This window comes from Urocampus carinirostris, chromosome 16, assembly GCF_059441175.1.
Source record: "Urocampus carinirostris isolate Australia breed hairy pipefish chromosome 16, RoL_Ucar_1.0, whole genome shotgun sequence".
Classification (NCBI taxonomy): domain Eukaryota; kingdom Metazoa; phylum Chordata; class Actinopteri; order Syngnathiformes; family Syngnathidae; genus Urocampus; species Urocampus carinirostris.
The window spans coordinates 4,113,913-4,131,005 of record NC_142364.1 but is presented as its reverse complement, the minus strand read 5'-3'; the positions used below and the strand labels follow the sequence as shown (position 1 = coordinate 4,131,005).

The 17,093-nt window shown below is 41.2% G+C and overlaps 1 protein-coding gene across 1 annotated transcript in view; it reads right to left on the bottom strand.

Annotated features, from left to right (window-relative positions):
* Nucleotides 1-17,093, bottom strand: part of palm2akap2 (PALM2 and AKAP2 fusion) — a 146,811-nt gene that overhangs the window by 64,468 nt on the left and 65,250 nt on the right. The window contains exons 5-8 of the mRNA XM_088320037.1: nucleotides 10,767-10,881; nucleotides 10,631-10,652; nucleotides 7,641-7,736; nucleotides 3,684-4,430 (exon numbers count right to left, since the gene is read on the bottom strand). Coding sequence (XP_088176163.1) covers nucleotides 3,684-4,430; nucleotides 7,641-7,736; nucleotides 10,631-10,652; nucleotides 10,767-10,881 — 980 coding nt within the window. The remainder of the gene's footprint in view (nucleotides 1-3,683; nucleotides 4,431-7,640; nucleotides 7,737-10,630; nucleotides 10,653-10,766; nucleotides 10,882-17,093) is intronic.

Genomic DNA, 17,093 nt, shown 5'->3' with positions numbered 1-17,093 from the left:
AGAATATTGACATTCTTTGACTTCAGGAACAAGGCGTGCTATTGGCCGGTCACTCAGGCCAGGGAACGCTGAACAGTCCTAAAACATTTACTATTATTAGATCCATTTTTTACTATGATAGATTATAGTTAATAATTTCCTCTATAACCAAATAGGTATTATGTCATGATTACTGATGCGGGAAACCTGAGTCTGCTCCGTTGGCGCTTCCTGTCAACATTGGTCGGATCGTCTGCGAACCTACGCTACCCGTAGGCAAGCTTTGGTGACTCCTGATTCTGTCCTGCCCTGTTTTCCGTCCGATTCCCGTTGCCGAGCTATTTTCTGGACCCGTTTATGTTTTTGCTCCTCCGTCCCGCCCATCCTGTTTTTTCTCGCCCTCGACACTGCCTTTGCTCGACGTTCCACTTCCGCGTCCCCTGCTACCTGCTACCCGATCACCGGATCGTGAGTGCAAACCCTTTCCTCCTTCTAAATAAAGCTGAGTAAAACGAACGCAATTGGGTCCCGTCTCCGTTCCCGGTCCGCGACATATTATCAATATGATTTGTAGCTATACGAGTAAAAAATGTCATGAATTCTGGATAAAATACAAATCAACAAACTATTGCAAGGCTTTTATAACTTTGATATTTCTGATTATGACTTAGAGCCTACGATTATAGGTTTTCACGATATTCTAATGTTTTGAGATGGAATATTTGAATTTTGGCCATAATCAGCAATATCGATGTCACGGTTGCCGTGGCGCCCAATTGGCCCCGCCCGTGTGGCGCCAGCTTCTGTCACGGTTGCCATGGCGCCCAATTGGCCCCGCTGCAGCTTGTTGACAGATTGGCTCCCTGTCAGTATTTAAACCCTGTCCTGTCAGTCCCCTTTTGTCGGTCCGTCTGCGAATTTACACGGCAAGCCCTTTTTCGCCAGTCCTGTGTTTTTGCTCCTGTTAGTCTCCCGCTACGACCTGTTTTGATCTCGACCACGTCTGTTCTCCCGTCCCGAATAACGACCCATTTTCTGATATCGTTTTTGCTCTTCTATCCCAGCTACTGACCCGTTTTTTTCCGTTCCCGACACCGCCATCGCTCGCCAGGGAAGTCCCACTTCTGCGTCAGAGCAACCTGCTCCCCGCAATCTCTGGATTGTGTGTGAACTCCTTTCCCTTCTTCCCAATAAAACTGTGAGAAACGTTACGCGAGTGGGTCCTGTCTCCGTTCGGGTCTTGACAATCCAAGCATTGAAACCCGAGCAGTATCTCACGTTGATTTGTAATGAATCTAGATTCTGACATAATTTTTTTTTTTGCATGACAGGAAAAAAAAACATGACAATATTATAATTTTTGAAGTTTCCTCTAGGTGTGATCATGTGAAATATATAAGAACATAACAACTGGCAGTGATTTAGGTCAACTTTTGTCAAAAGCTCATTTTTATATTGCAAAACAAATATGGCAGTGAATGAGGAAAACTTAACAGGCATTTGTTTTTGTTTTTTTTGCAGTCACAAAAATTAATTTGTGATATTATATTGCGAAACTAGTGGCACTATACCCATGGAATTTTATGGCTTCTGATTGGCTGCTGACCTCACAAGTGATTAAGTAGGAGAAGGTGACCTTATTTGGGAAATAGCTCAATCTGATAAAAAAAAGAAACCAATATTTTAAATTCGATTTCATTTTTTCCCCTAAGATTGATACAGGCACGTTAAAAAAAAAACAAGGCAACAAGGATCCTCTTCTCTTCCCTGCTCTATTATTCCTTAAATGGGAGGTCAACCTATATATGTCCAAATCCACCTCCATAAAAATCAATTATCTGAATACAATTGAATTTGTGGACTATACGATAAGCATCCATTTTGCCATTGCATCACAGTCGTCTGGGATTAGCTATTACCATAACCATGAAGTGATTTTTAGTGTGAAACAAAATAGCCGCAGCCAGGAATGGAAAGAAATAAGATGAATTTTGCATCTTAATTCTTAGAGCACAAAGGCAATATTTTCTTTAAAGGGACATTGCGTAATATTTAGAGCCTCCTAATGCTGACAATACTAAAATATTAATTTGAATAATAAGCAACAATATATGAACTACTATATAAACAAGCATTTTTTTTAAATACCCAAAGTTCTAGAACTAAGTAATTACTTTAAAAAGGAGGGTTCTGACATCATTATCTGCTTTCTTGCTGCTACCTCCAAAAAAAACAAAAACCTCGCGAAAGGCCGGGCAAAAAATGAAAAGAAAACGGTGCGGTTTGGTCACCGTAGTTTGTAATCTACCTGGTGCTTTGTAACACTTGTTTTCATTTCCACTTTACCAGGAGTCTCCAACGAGGTTCTGAAAATATATCATGGGTCATTGTGATTTTTTTTTAGGAAATTTAATTTCTAACCTGCGTGATGTTTGGTAGCTGACTGAGTCCGTTTTATTAGAACCTGATAATAACATAATGAAGTTATAGACTATTTTTATACACTGCTTTATCTTACATAAAGTCAAATATACTTGTTCTAAAATCTGACTTCACTGTTTGAAGGCAAACTCTGAGAGAAGGCTGTCATAAAAATGCCTGTGCTTTGGAATGTGTCTTTGGTTTTTGTCTGTGTAGATAACAATGACTTATCACCTCGCCTGGGGGCAAGGGCGATGAACTATCACCCTTCTCACAATGCGTCGACGGACGATTGGGATAATTGCATCAACACGGCGCGGACCAATCAGCCAGAGGCTTGGTCATGGGGCGTAAACATTCAATGAATTATAACAGAGGAGAGCTGTCTCCTGCACAAGATTGAAATTGGCACAGACAGAGACCTGATTTCTTTAACCATGTGAATCGGATAAATAAATTATTATGTGGACTATATGTGGCGCTCTGCTCAATAATTTCCGACTTTAAAACATGCTCCAACTGTAAGGAATTAGACATAATACGTGAAGTGTATTAGGAGTAAGATTACAGTTTAGGAAATGTTAAAACCTTTCAATAGTAACAACATTAGAAATCTATATCAAACTGTTAGCCCTGTGCGCTAATCAATTTGGGAGGTCGGTGGTTCGCGCCCCGGCCGAGTCATTCCTAAGACTTAAAAAGTGGTCGGCGGCGCCCTCTGTTGGCTGCGGCTGCATCGGCTCGCTACAACGGGTCAGGTGCAATCGACATTTCGTTCTGTGTACATTGTTACACAGAATGACAATACAAGGAAATTATTATTATTATTATTATTATTACAGAAAAGTAGCTCTCAGCTGGTTGGCGACCCCTGCACTACACAACAGAGTGACATTTAGTGCTCAAATATTACACAGTGTCCCTTTAAGACAGATTCTCGGTGGGGTTGACTTCCCTTTAAAGGAGATGTTTGGGGTTAAAATCCAACCATTACTTTGCAACATAATTGTGGATGTGCCCTCATGTATTTGATTGGATACAATTTTTTGAACTGACCAATCGGAAAGTCAGAGGAACCAAAAGGCATAAATGCACGGCTGAATGCAAATGTTATAAAGTGAAGGCGTGTGTGCACGAGTCCAAGGAGAAGGGGCTTCAGTTAGTAACCATCCAAAGGTGGAAAGGGAAAAGAGGAGGAGGGGATTGTGTGGAACCGTAAAAAGGAAGCAGAAGATGGAGTCACATGACTACGCAGCACTTGCAGCGTTTCCTCTTGTCTGTACCTGTGGCAGGGGTGAGACCGGGAGGCAGGGTTTTGCTGGCTTTGCCTTCTCCGGGTTGAGGCGCGGGCGTGGCGGCGGGGCTGTCGGCCATCGACAGTTCGGTACTGACGGCCTCGGACGTCAGCGGCCGCCCCGAGACCAGATCGGCGGCCGTGCCGTCCACGGCCGAAAGGTCGGTGACCGTCTTCTCCCTCAGGGACTTCTCGTCGTCTTCGTCGATCAGAACCACCTCGGCCTTGACGGCGCCGTCCAAACCCAGTAGCCGTCGGCTCTCGCTGCCGTCTTCCAGGTCCCGATAGCCCAGGAAGACCATGGTGACCGGGTTGTCGGCATCGGGGGGGCCCGACGGGACGGGTTGCGTCACCACAGGAGCCGTCACGCCTGGCCGGTTGTCCCCAAGTGGGGCGACCTGGTCAGGAGGGCTGAACGGAACCGAAGGCGGGGCGCAGGACGGCGGGGACAGGTCCTCCACAGGGGCCGGAGTCACTACAACCTGTCCGGCGTCGACTCCGGACCCGGCCGCTCTCCGGATCAGCCGGTCCACCTCCGAGGAGCTCCAGCCGTTCTCGGCCCAGGTGGTGGCGACTCCGCCGGCGGACGGCACCTGGTAGACCACCTTGCGGCCGTCGTCGTAGACCTTGACCCCCCGGGAGCTCGCCTCCGAGGGGTTGAGGCGGTTGGCCGACAGGATGCGCTGCTCGCCGGTTTGAGGGTCGTGCTGCACGTTGATCTCCATGGCAAACATTGCTGTTAGAAGGGGAACAGGGTGCAGAAAAGGGGAGGTGAGTGAGGGACAAGTGAGGTGAAGTTTATGAAGCGTGGGGTCACACAGAGACTGAAGATTAGATAGGGGGTGGCTAAATGACAACCGTATTTAGTAGTGTACAATGCGCATATTTGTTTCAAAGTTAGAGTGTGCGTTAGTTAATAATAGCATGAACAATATCTGGGCAACCTGAGTAGTGGCGGCCATGTTGGATGGGTCCACGTTTACCTCATTATTATTGTGATTGAGATTCAAAATATGTTCGATCTCATGGCCTCGGGAAGGATACGACAACAAAGATATACAAAAAAGGCCCATATGCGGGTTCGGGGTCACATTGCATAAATTGGAGCCTATCTGCAAGATAAAGGTCCACTCTTTTCAGCCAAACTGGAGATAGTTTGAGTCGGGAAATGGCGCTATATTTTCTCCTTGGGTTTACATTTTCAAAGGGGGCATTACAACAGAGGTTCTCGCTTTGGAATCCGCTCTCTCGGGAACACAGGAATACATACAAAACATAGAAATGGGCAGTGACAACGTCAAAGAAACAAGAACTTACACATTCCTCTTCATCCATCGAAAGTGGTGTAGACCTGTGACAACATCAAACCGCATCTGGTCGACCCATCCAATATGGCCGACTGTTCACATTTATATTTTATTTGTAAGAAGAACTGATTTATGATGACAAATTAAAGCCTGTCGTTTCACAATGACTGAATTACTTCCCACCATATCTTTTTTTTATTCAGTTCAGAATCGTGTGCACTTCGTGTGATAATAGGATATGGCTAAATGCCTTTTCATGTGTCATCTGTATCCCCAAGGACTAGGGGATAGTATCTGATGCACTCCACTTCACGATCTGGATTCAATTCCCCTTGCTCTCCTCGAAGGGGGATTACCTCATGTGTGGTCCATTCTCAAAGTTTCCTTATTTAACTCGTGTTGAGGTTTTTGAGTTTTTCCTTGCCCTCATGTAGGTTTTAGATCAGGGGATGGTGTAGTAATAGTCTGTGGTTTAAAATAAACTCCTTGTGTTTTGGGGTTATACAAATAAACATCTTAAACAAGGCACTTTATTTTCTTGTGCAACCTATACTTTAGTTTTAATTCCAGCGCCTTATTGTCCGGTGCGCAATATAGTGGGAACAATATGCTTATTAAAAAGCCACAAAATCCATTTTAAAAAAACAAAACTGTATACACATTTTTTGTATTTCTACGTCTGTAGAGGTTACATGAACCTACAATTTTCCATCACAGACGTATTTTTTGACAAGAAAATTTTAACTTTGACGGCTTGAAAATTGGGCCAGAAACCACAGCAGCAATACTTCCTTAAGAATCTAGCGCGGCACTTTGAGAGAGAGAGGTAGAGAGACAAGGAAGAACGATGACAGACTGTCGATTGCGTTTTTGTTTAAATATCCACACATCGTCGTAGTATACATTTTTATAAACGTAGATTAATTTCCAAATTAGTCAGCGAGAGAGAAACCCTATATTCTGAAAATCCTTCCTACGCATCGAATTGTCCTACCAATACCCAGTGTGCATGCACAAAAGACTGATTTTTCATCCTACCTCTCATATGTACCTTCGAAAATAATCCTTTCAGTGAGTACTTATAATTTTTGTCCCTATTTAGTCATTTTTGATCATTTCACAGCTTGAAAATACAGTTTTCTAACATAACTTTTACGCCTGGCATGTTTTTCTATGGTAGCTTTTTGACATGATGTTTGTACGATAATCAGGCAGTGTATGTATACAAACCAACCCTTGTCGGCAAAATTCTGTTTGCAATTATTCTGAGTTTCAGTGTTGCTGGTTTTACTAGATTATTAAAAAAACAAAAACGAAATTGCTGTCAGATGAGTTTATGGTAGGACGTCTGGACAGGATAGGACGTTTTGGCTGAACACTGGCTCCACTTGAAAGTGATGATAGAGAGATATATAGAGAGATAGATAGAGATAGACAGATAGAGAGATAGACAGGGAGACAGAGAACTAGATTATATGGAGAGAGAGAGAGAGAGAGGAAGAGAGAGAGATAAAGAGAGTGAGAGAGAGAGAAGATATAGAAAGAGATAGATATAGAGAGATAGAGAAATAGAGAAATAGAGATATAGAGAAATAGAGATATATAGCGAGATAGAGAGATATAGTGAGATATATAGATATAGAGAGATGTAGAGATAGATAGAGATAGATATAGAGATAGAGAGAGGTATAGAGAGTTAGATATATAGAGAGATAGAGAGACAGACAGATATAGAGCTATAGAGAGAGCTATAGAGAGATAGAGATAAAGAGATAGAGATAGTTAGATAGATAGATATATTGATAAAGATAGAGAGAGATAGAGAGATGTAGAGACAGATAGAGATATAGATAGAGATATAGAGAGATAGCTAGAGATATAGAGAGATGTAGAAAGTTAGATATATATAGAGAGAGATATATATATAGAGAGAGATAGACAGACAGATATAGAGAGATATAGAGCTATAGAGAGATAAAGAGATAGATAAGGAGAGAGATAAATAGATAGAGAAATAGATATATAGAGATAGATATATAGAGATAGAGATAGATAGAGATACATAGATATATAGAGATATAGAGATAGAGAGATAGAGATAGAGAGATAGAGAGAGATATATATAGAGAGAGATAGAGAGACAGATAGAAATAGAGAGATATAGAGCTATAGAGAGATATATAGAGAGAGATAGATAAAGAGAGATAAATAGAGAAATAGAGATATATAGAGATTAGATATAGAGAGATAGAGATAAATAGAGAGACATAGATATATAGAGATATAGATATAGAGAGATAGAGAGGTATATAGAGATATAATATATAGAGAGAGATAGAGAGAGATAGAGAGATAAATAAAGATATAGATATAGAGAGATAGATATAGAAGATAGATATAAAGAGATAGATAGATAGATAGATAGATAGATACTTTATTCATCCCCTTATGGAAATTCACACTTTGAGCATTATCCTTGTGTTGACATTTCAGGGCCAAAATTAGGGTCGGGCTCCGACATAATGCTAAACTGAAGATCTTACCTTTGCCTCGAAATACAAACTTAAAGAAGGAGGAAACCTGGGCTACATGAAAAGCTCTTAACGCCCCCCTCCCCTCGTCACCTTTCCCATCCTTACCGGGTCTCGGAGCCGCCTTCTCTCCGATCCGGGTCTGGGTGGCCAGGTCGGGCTCGGCGCCGTCCTGCAGAGGAACCCACGTGCGGACGCTGGCCTCTAAACAAGGAGAAGCGAAGGATACAGATAAAAAAAAAACGGTCAGTGAATCAAGGAAAAGAAGAAAACTCCAGCATCCACTTTTGTCACAGGAGCCTCCTCGCTGTCCTCGTCTCTCTTCTGTGTCCACGGCAACTGTAGACTTTCGAATGCTTATGCAGCAAAAGCTTGTGTGTTGGTGTTTGTGTGCGCTTTGTGCGCTTTTTTTGCATTCGGTGGTGGCGAGAACAAAGCCACGGGGGCTTACGGGGCTTTTGGGGAAAATAGTAGTGGGGGATCAAGCCCTTCGCTGCAGGCTGCAGAGTCATGGCCTTGTGTGAGGGCAGGCGTCAATAGTCTTGCTGAGCGTGGTGAGTGTGTCCGTGTTTTGTGCTATGCGTTTGTGTGTATGTGTGTGTTTTAGCCGCTAGCGCGCTACGTAAATGGTAAATGGTCTGCATTTCTATAGCGCTTTTCAAGTCAATGAAGAGCTCCCAAAGCGCTTCACAATGTGCTTCACACTTACCTATTCAAACACAGACTCACACACCAATAGCGGCCATGCAAGGCGCCGACCTGCTCATTGGGGGTATTCAGTGTCTTGCCCAAGGACACTTCGACATATAACACGGAGGAGCCGGGAATCGAACCTGCGACCTCTTGATCCCAAAAGGAGTGCTCTACCTCCTGAGCCAATGCCGCCCCGTACGTCTCAGCGAAATTATACACGTACGCCTTATATCCTGAAATTATACTTCATGTGTTTTAAATTGTTAAATATCCAAGATTGCAATTTAACGATGGACAAATTGTCACGGTTGCCATGGCGCCCAATTGGCCCCGCCTGTGTGGCGCCAGCTGCGGCTCATTAACAGATTGGTTTCCATCTATTTAAGCTCAGTGCTCTCACTCTTCCTTGGTCAGTCCATCAACGAACCTCTGCCCCGCAAGACGTGGGTTTCGACTCGGTCCTGTTTCCTGTTGGTATTTCCTGTCCGGTATTGTGCCCGTTTATTTTTTGTCCTGCTTAATATCGCTTTCCAGTTTGTTCTTGTCTATTTTTGTCCTGTTTATTATTTTCACCAGTTGTTGTTCCAGTCTAGTTTGTCCTGTTTGTTTTCAATATCCTGATTCATTATCCATCCTGTCTGTCCCGTCTTGTCCGGTATCGACCCCATCTGTCCGATATCAACTCGGGCAATTGGTATCGATCTCGTCATGTCACGCCAGACTGCTGCCAAACGTGCATGACTCCCCATTTGCTGTATTATAAAAGGCTTGTGTGAGTAACGTCACGCGTTTGGGTCCTGATCCTGCTCCAGTTCGTGACAAATATGTCAGGTTGTTCATACAATTTGACACTAAGCTAATAATGCCCCTGTTTCCGCTTGCTTTCTCTGAGCATGTGGCCCCTACAAACATGGCCGTCACGTCGGTAGATTTTTCTTTCTGAATTTGATTGAACCGACGTGCATTTTCCGCACTATAGGGCGCACCGGGTTATAGGGCGCACCCCCCAAAAATAGTTTTTGGTCCTATATCTTCCATAGATAAGGCGCACCGGATTATAAGGCGCTACAATGGGAACGTGGACAAAACAGTCAGATGGTTCAGTCCTTATTACCCCCTTAACATTCCCAAAGCTTGCAAAGAAGCAAATACGTGTCGTAGACACGTGCGAATGCCGTGTCCGTACGATGATGTCACTCAAATGCTTCGTTCCAAATATCATTCGGAAGGTTAAAGTCTTGGGATTCAAGAAATGCCAAACATTCCTTAGTTTCTATTTTCTTTTTCGCTCGCAACTTTACTGTGCATATGACAATAAACACTTGGAATTGAGTTGAATTCACTCAACTCATCACAGCAACATCAAGATCGTTCTAAAACAAGATACCGGGAAAATATAAAGCTGCATAGCTCACTTAAGTTCTCACGTTCAATAATGATACGCAATCATGGTCTTCTTACAACCGTGAGTGAAGTAAATCCAGGAGAGTAGAATATTTACAAATACAGACTAATGAAACATGTTTCTTTATGGGGTACTTTAGCAAGCTTGCTACGCCATTGCTAAACTCGGCCGATTGCAGGGTTTGTTTTGGCCATCTAGCCTATCCGAGGCTCCGAATAACTTCAGCCAATAGCGATCGATTTAACGGATGATTGACACATCTTTTTCGGCCAATTGCAGGGTTTGTTTTGGCCCTCTAGCCAATCCGAGGCTCCGAATAACTTCAGCCAATAGCATTCGATTTAACGGATGATTGACACATCTTTTTCGGCCAATTGCAGGGTTTGTTTTGGCCCTCTAGCCAATCCGAGGCTCCGAATAACTTCAGCCAATAGCGATCGATTTAACGGATGATTGACACATCTTTTTCGGCCAATTGCAGGGTTTGTTTTGGCCCTCTAGCCAATCCGAGGCTCTGAATAACTTCAGCCAATAGCGATCGATTTAACGGATGATTGACACATTGGTTAGCCAATGAAACGCCGGTATATAAATCCCAGCATACACCGCGGACTTGCTACGCCATTGCTAAACTCGGCCGATTTCAGGGTTTGTTTTGGCCATCTAGCCAATCCGAGGCTCCGAATAACTTCAGCCAATAGTGATAGATTCAAATGATGATTGACACATTGGTTAGCCAATAAAACGCCGGTATATAAATCCCAGCATACACCGCGGACTACTCAACGTTCGGGGTAAAATCGAGTCGGCGGCTGTTGCGTAAGTTGCGAGACCTTGCGAATTTAATATTGAGCCATATATAAGGCGCACTGAATTATAAGGCGCATGGTCAGCTTTTGAAAAAAATTAAGACTTTTAGGTGCGCCTTATAGTGCGGAAAATACGGTAATGAAAGTAGAACTGTGTGTCTGCAATGCATGCGTGTTGTTACTAATCATACCTCCATCATGGGCCATCAGGCTCTGAAAAAGAGAGAGAACAGTTGTTTTTCATGTTGGATAAATTGCTTGCTTTAAACATCTTGGTTTCATGATATACACTGAGAATTGTTTTTTAACCAAGTTGATGTTCGGTACCTTCTGCAGGTCTTCGATGGAGCGTTCGGTTTCCTTGAGGCGGTCCCGAAGAGCTCGTTCCTTGGCCGAGATCAGAGATTCTTCGCTCTCTAGCGTGCCGATTTCGGATTCCAACCTAAAAATAAATCAGAAAATAAACCTTTTTCTGAGTGATTTTTCCAGCTTCTTTCGCCTGTGACAAATACAGAATTTTTGTTTTTGAGAAAAAATGAAATTCTAAAAATATAGTATTGAACTGACTGATAATTTAGCAAATTTTAAGTTATTTTTTATTATTATAATAATTCAAATGTAATTGATTATTGTCTCAATATTTTTTGTTTTGGGGGATAATCGAGTTCATTTTTTTTATTATCCAAAAAATAGTTCTTAAAATAAATTATAAGACACCTCTCTCCAGGTTATTTTTTTTTTTAACACAAAAACTAGATGAACATATCCATCCATCCATCCATCCATCCATTAGCTGCACCGCTTATCCTCAGTAGGGTCACGGGGGTGCTGGAGCTCATCCCAGCTATCTTCGGGCAGTGGATAGGGCACACCCTCAACTGGTTGCCAGCCAATCAGAGGGCACACAGACAGACAACTCACTCCCTCATTGACACCCATGGACAATTTGGTTGGGCCAATCAACCTAACATGCATGTTTTTGGAATGTGGGAGGGAACCGGAGTGCCCGGAGGAAACCCACACAAGCACGGGGAGAACATGCAAACTCCGCACAGGAAGGTTCGATCTCATGACCTCAGAACTGTGCCGCACACGTGCTAACCACTGCGCCGCCGTTCTGCCCCTAGATGAACATATACATTTTTTTAAATAAATTGATAAAATTAAACTACAGGATGAAGACATTAAATCAGCTCAATTTTCGTATTACATAAAAAATTATTAACACTTCATTCTATAAATAAAAACATTTTTTTTATCATTTTAAGCATTTTATTTTACAAAAAAATATTTTTCAGGTAGAAAAAAATACTATAAAAATACTAAAAGTGATCGACCACTCCGATAATAATATTTTACTGAAAAAAATGGCCATTTCACTATATTTATTCATCTTAATGTATATATTAGCATTGCAATCCACATAGTGGCAGCTAGAGCTCTTGTTGGTGAAAGGAATGAGTGGAGAGGTGTTGTAAAAGGATAGTGGGATGTTTAGACTTCCGCCCCACAAGACGAGGGTTCTGACTCGGTCCTGTTTTCCTGTTTGGATTTCCAGTCCGGTATTTGTTCCCATTTATTTTTGTCCTGTTTAATTTTGTTTGTTGTGAAAGGATAGTGGGATTGTGGACGCGTTCTTAAGGATGGGCTGGGCACCCATATGATGCGGCAGGGGTAAACCAGTGAAAGCTGTCGGGCCCTGCTGCTGAACATAAGAGTGTGTTGTGTCACCCTGACCCGAGTGACATGGCCGCTTTCTTGTGTCCCGTTTTATCTGGAGGGACGAAAGCATGACTGACTCGGGTGCCGAGGTGCCTAACTTGTTTGGGTGTTTGGGCATTTGGGTTGGCCATGGTCCTAAAATGTTTGTGTACTTTTTTAGCTATTTTTTTCCCTTTTTTATTTTCTTTGTTATTGTATGTGTTTGTCTTGCTGTCGGTCACTCCACTTGAGGGATATGACAAAGGTAGGTAGATGGATAGAGTTAGAGTCAAGTTAAGTCAAGTCAAGTCACATTTATATATATTGCTCTTAATCAAAAAAATGTCTCAAAGGACTGCAAAGGATTACAATGACACAATGACCTGATCTTATACCTACATGCGGGCAAGGAACAACTCAAAACCTCAGCGTGAGGAAAAAAGACACCTTGAGAAGGGACCTCACAAGTGGTGACCAGGGTGAATTACAGAGATAGATAGATAGAGCTAGAGCTAGATAAATATAAATAGATAGATAGATGGATATAAATAGATAGATGGATATAAATAGATCGATAGATGGATAGATAGATATAAATAGAAGGATAGATAGAGAGATATAAATAGCTAGATATATATATATATAAATAGATATATATATAAATAGATAGATAGAGAAAGATAGATAGAAAGAAATATAGATATAAATAGATGGATATATAGAGATAGATAGATAGATAGAGATAGATAGATAGATATATAGAGATAGATAGATATAGATAGATAGATATAAATAGATAGATAGATATAGATAGATAGATATAAATAGATAGATAGATATAGATAGATAGATATAAATAGATAGATAGATAGATAGATAGATAGATAGATAGATAGATAGATAGATAGATAGATAGATAGATAGATATAAATAGATATATAGATATATAGATATAAATAGATAGATAGAAGGTTGAAAAAAATGAAATAAATAAACAAAGCAGTGCACGGTGGTTCTTAAAATTTAAGAAAACCCCAAAAAGGAGAAGATTTCAGATCGAATGTTAGGACACCGCAAGCAGGGCTGAGATACATTAGGAGGTGGAAATTGTAACAATAGAAGGAAGCGGTCAGGGAGGAGAACCACGTTCACTTCCTCAAAGCCTGCCAGCATTTGCAACATGCTCAACTCCTTTGGGATGCAAAAAAATGTGTGACTTTGAGCTCTGCCACCAAGCGTCCTTCTAGCCACCGGTTTCCAGACCAAACAGACAAGAGTTCTTCATTTGAACAATCATTAGCGGTTTCGCTCAATCTTGAGTTCTCAGATCACATTGTGAGCAAAGTTAAACAATGGCGCCAAACTGGTAGAGCCATAAACCTCTTACAGGGGTGGGGGGCCAATGTTCCCTGTAATTTTCCTTACGGGTCTGAGCGTTCACACAAAGTCGGTGAGCAACGCTTGAAACAACAGTGAGCAACGGCAATCCCAAGTGTGGCAAGATTATTAATTATCAAACATGTCCAAAACTTGACATTTTGCGGAGTTTCCGGCAATGCAAAATTATTTTTCTCTTTTGAATGAATTGACACATGTACTATTGAAAAGGTTGCAGGGCGTACAAACGTTGTTTGTTCTTACAATCCTTTCACAAGATATCAGTTTCTTTTTATTTCCTGATATAATTTGTCGCATAATATTAACATTTTTGGGAGCTTATTTCGTCGGTTGTAAGATACAGAACTGTACTTAATTACATTTTTTAGTGGAAGTACAATGTTGGCAACAAGATTGACAAAAAATGAAATGAAATGAAATGATCTGCATTTATATAGCGCTTTTCAAGTCAAGAGTTCCCAAAGCGCTTTACAGTGTGCTTCACATTTCCCAATAGCGGCCGTGCAGCCATATAAGGCGCTAACCTGCTTATCGGGGGTATTAGGGGTTCAGTGTCTTACCCAAGGACACTTCGACATGTAAAACGGAGGAGCCGGGATTCAAACGGCGATCTCTTGATCCCAAGACGAGCGCTCTACCTCCTGAGCCATTGACTTGATATCATTGGAAATTATTTGAATGCAACACAAACTTTTTCTTCTTTTTCCTTTTTTTCTATTTTTTTTTAATTCCTTAAAAAAAACTCATTGTGTTAATTTTTTTCCAAGCTGTTACTTTTTTTCTTTTTGTTCTCTATTTACTTTTTTCCTACATTTCTTTTTCTTTTTTTCTGGCTTTTTTCTAAATTTTTCCTTCTTTTTTTCTCTTCCTTTTGTTTCTTTTTTTCTCAGCTTTTCACTACTTTTTCATTTTGGCATCTTTTTCTTTTTTGTTGTATTCCCCCCTTCCTTCAAGTCATTTTGTGCATCATTTTACATAATATTTGGTCATGTTGGGATTAAAGAAGCAAAAACAACCTGAAGAGCCGTTTAGGACCAGAAAGAGCCGGTTCCTTTTAGTGAGCCGAGCCAAAGAAGCCGGTTCTCGACAAACTCTACTGACTTTACTCAACTTCGTTCTCCTTCGACTCGACTTCCAAATAGCGCATTTAGGACACAACGTCAGGGGAACCCGTGTATTTTTACCTTGATGCACTGTAACTTTGACTTGAGTCGCTACTTAATGAGTAATTTTGAGCCCTGATTTTTGTGCGCTGGCTAGATTTTCTTGTGCGCTGAGAATGTGCGAGCAGTGCGCAATTGCTTAGAGGGAACACTGGGGGGGCTAACCTGTTGAGCTGGGGGCCTCATTGAATTAAAATATTTAGCAGAGTGGCTGGGTGAAAAGGAGAGAAAAATATTAATTTGAGTTGTTATTCTTTGATGTCAATCTGATACCTTCGCAATGCATGAGAAGATATTTGATTTCTTTAAGAAAATCTGTATTTATGAATACATGCACATGCAGGCCTTTACATATAATTGCTTAGTAAAAGCAGGATTCATACACCTTTTTCATGACCAAATTCTAGCATTTTTAGTATTTTCAAAGCCAAATTTCCAATTTCTCCAGTACCATCTGGTGTGAATGATTTGTTTTGCAGATCCACAAATATACCGTAAGTTCCGGACTATAAGCCGCTACTTTTTTCCCTAACGTTCAACCCTGCGGCTTATTCAGTGATGCGGCCAATTTATGTCATTTTTCTAACGGTCGCCAGTGGCGCTCGAGTACAAAAGGTAAGATTTAGACCGGTGGAATATATGCGCCGAGGAAGACTGCAACTTCTTGGCTTGTGCATAGATTAAATTAGCATAAACATACCCTCATCATGCAAAATGCAAAAAGAAAGGCACATGACTCAGCTTTCAAGCTAAAAGCAATCGAGCAGTCCGGACGCTTTACCGTGATTTTTACAAGTACTCGAGTGTTGCCCCCATTAACTGCCCTGTCAAAGCTATATTATTATTATTATTAGTATTAAAACTTTGAAAACTCTCTCGGTGTACCCTCTTTCTTTGTAAATATGTGTAAATGAAATGATCTGCATTTCTACTGTATAGCGCTTTTCAAGTCAATGACTTCCCAAAGCGCTTTACATTGTGCTTCACATTTCCCAATAGCGGCCGTGCAGCCATGTAAGGCGCTAACCTGCTTATTGGGGGCATTAGGGGTTCAGTGTCTTACCCAAGGACACTTCGACATGTAACACAGAGGAGCTGGGATTCGAACTGCGATCTCTTGATCCCAAGACGAGCGCTCTAAATGAAATGATCTGCGAAGGAGCCGGGATTCGAACTGCGATCTCTTGATCCCAAGACGAGCGCTCTAAATGAAATAATCTGCGAAGGAGCCGGGATTCGAACTGCGATCTCTTGATCCCAAGACGAGCGCTCCACCTCCTGAGCCACTGCCGCCCCAAATGAAAAGATCTGCATTTATATAGCGCTTTTCAAGTCAAGACTTCCCAAAGCGCTTTACAGTGTGCTTCACATATCCCAATAGCGGCCGTGCAGCCATGTAAGGCGCTAACCTGCTTACTGGGGGTATTGGGGGTTCAGTGTCTTACCCAAGGACACTTCGACATGTAACACGGAAATCACGGTAAACCGTCCTCATCTTCCTCCTTAAAACGGAAGCCATCAAAGTCGTCTTCCTCAGTGTTTGCTGGTTTTGTTTAATTTTGTTGAAAACCTAATACGTGGCCCACGTGCTATAGTATACAACCACCCCCCCCCCCACCACCACCACCACCACCCTGAAGGAGACTGTGTTTAGGACAGTTTGTAGCACAGATTTATTTTAAGAAGAATGTTATTGGCACTTGAGGCAATTGGGTCAGCTGCCTCTTCTTTGTTGAGTACAAATCAGGATGAGATTTTATTTGGGTCTGTAAAACTTTATGGAGGAGTGAGGGACAGGCCAAGGAAGCTCCTTTTCAAATTTCACCCTTTCTATTCAATAGAACTCATTGACTAGCCGTTCTAGCAATTTGTTTACGTATTTTTCCAAGACACACAAACATTTTCTATCACGCATGTGCAATATCTAAAAAAAAAACAAAAATCTTTAATTCGCAAGGAAAAAAAATAAAATGTATAGTATGAAATATAAAAAAAAACATGGCTTTAGTTAGTTAATTACAACAATGCGAAACATTCGAACTCCAGTCGCGTTTTAAATTCTTATCAAGGAAAAAATACACATACATAAATATTTATATGTTTTTCCTCTAATTTACATTTTTAAAACGTAATTGGAAAAAAAATGTATGTAATAGAAAATTGAGAATACTACTTTTATGAATGTAAACGATTTAAAATTGTGTTTATAACAACATTGAAAAAAAATCGAATATATTATGCCAAACATGACTATAGCATTACATTCCTATTAAGAAACAATGACACACTACACTTTGCTTTGTTGAGGGGAAAAATAACCAAATGCAACCATATCTAGCATTTACAAAAACCTTACCCAACAAACAAACATTTGTTTCGAATTTTTCACTAG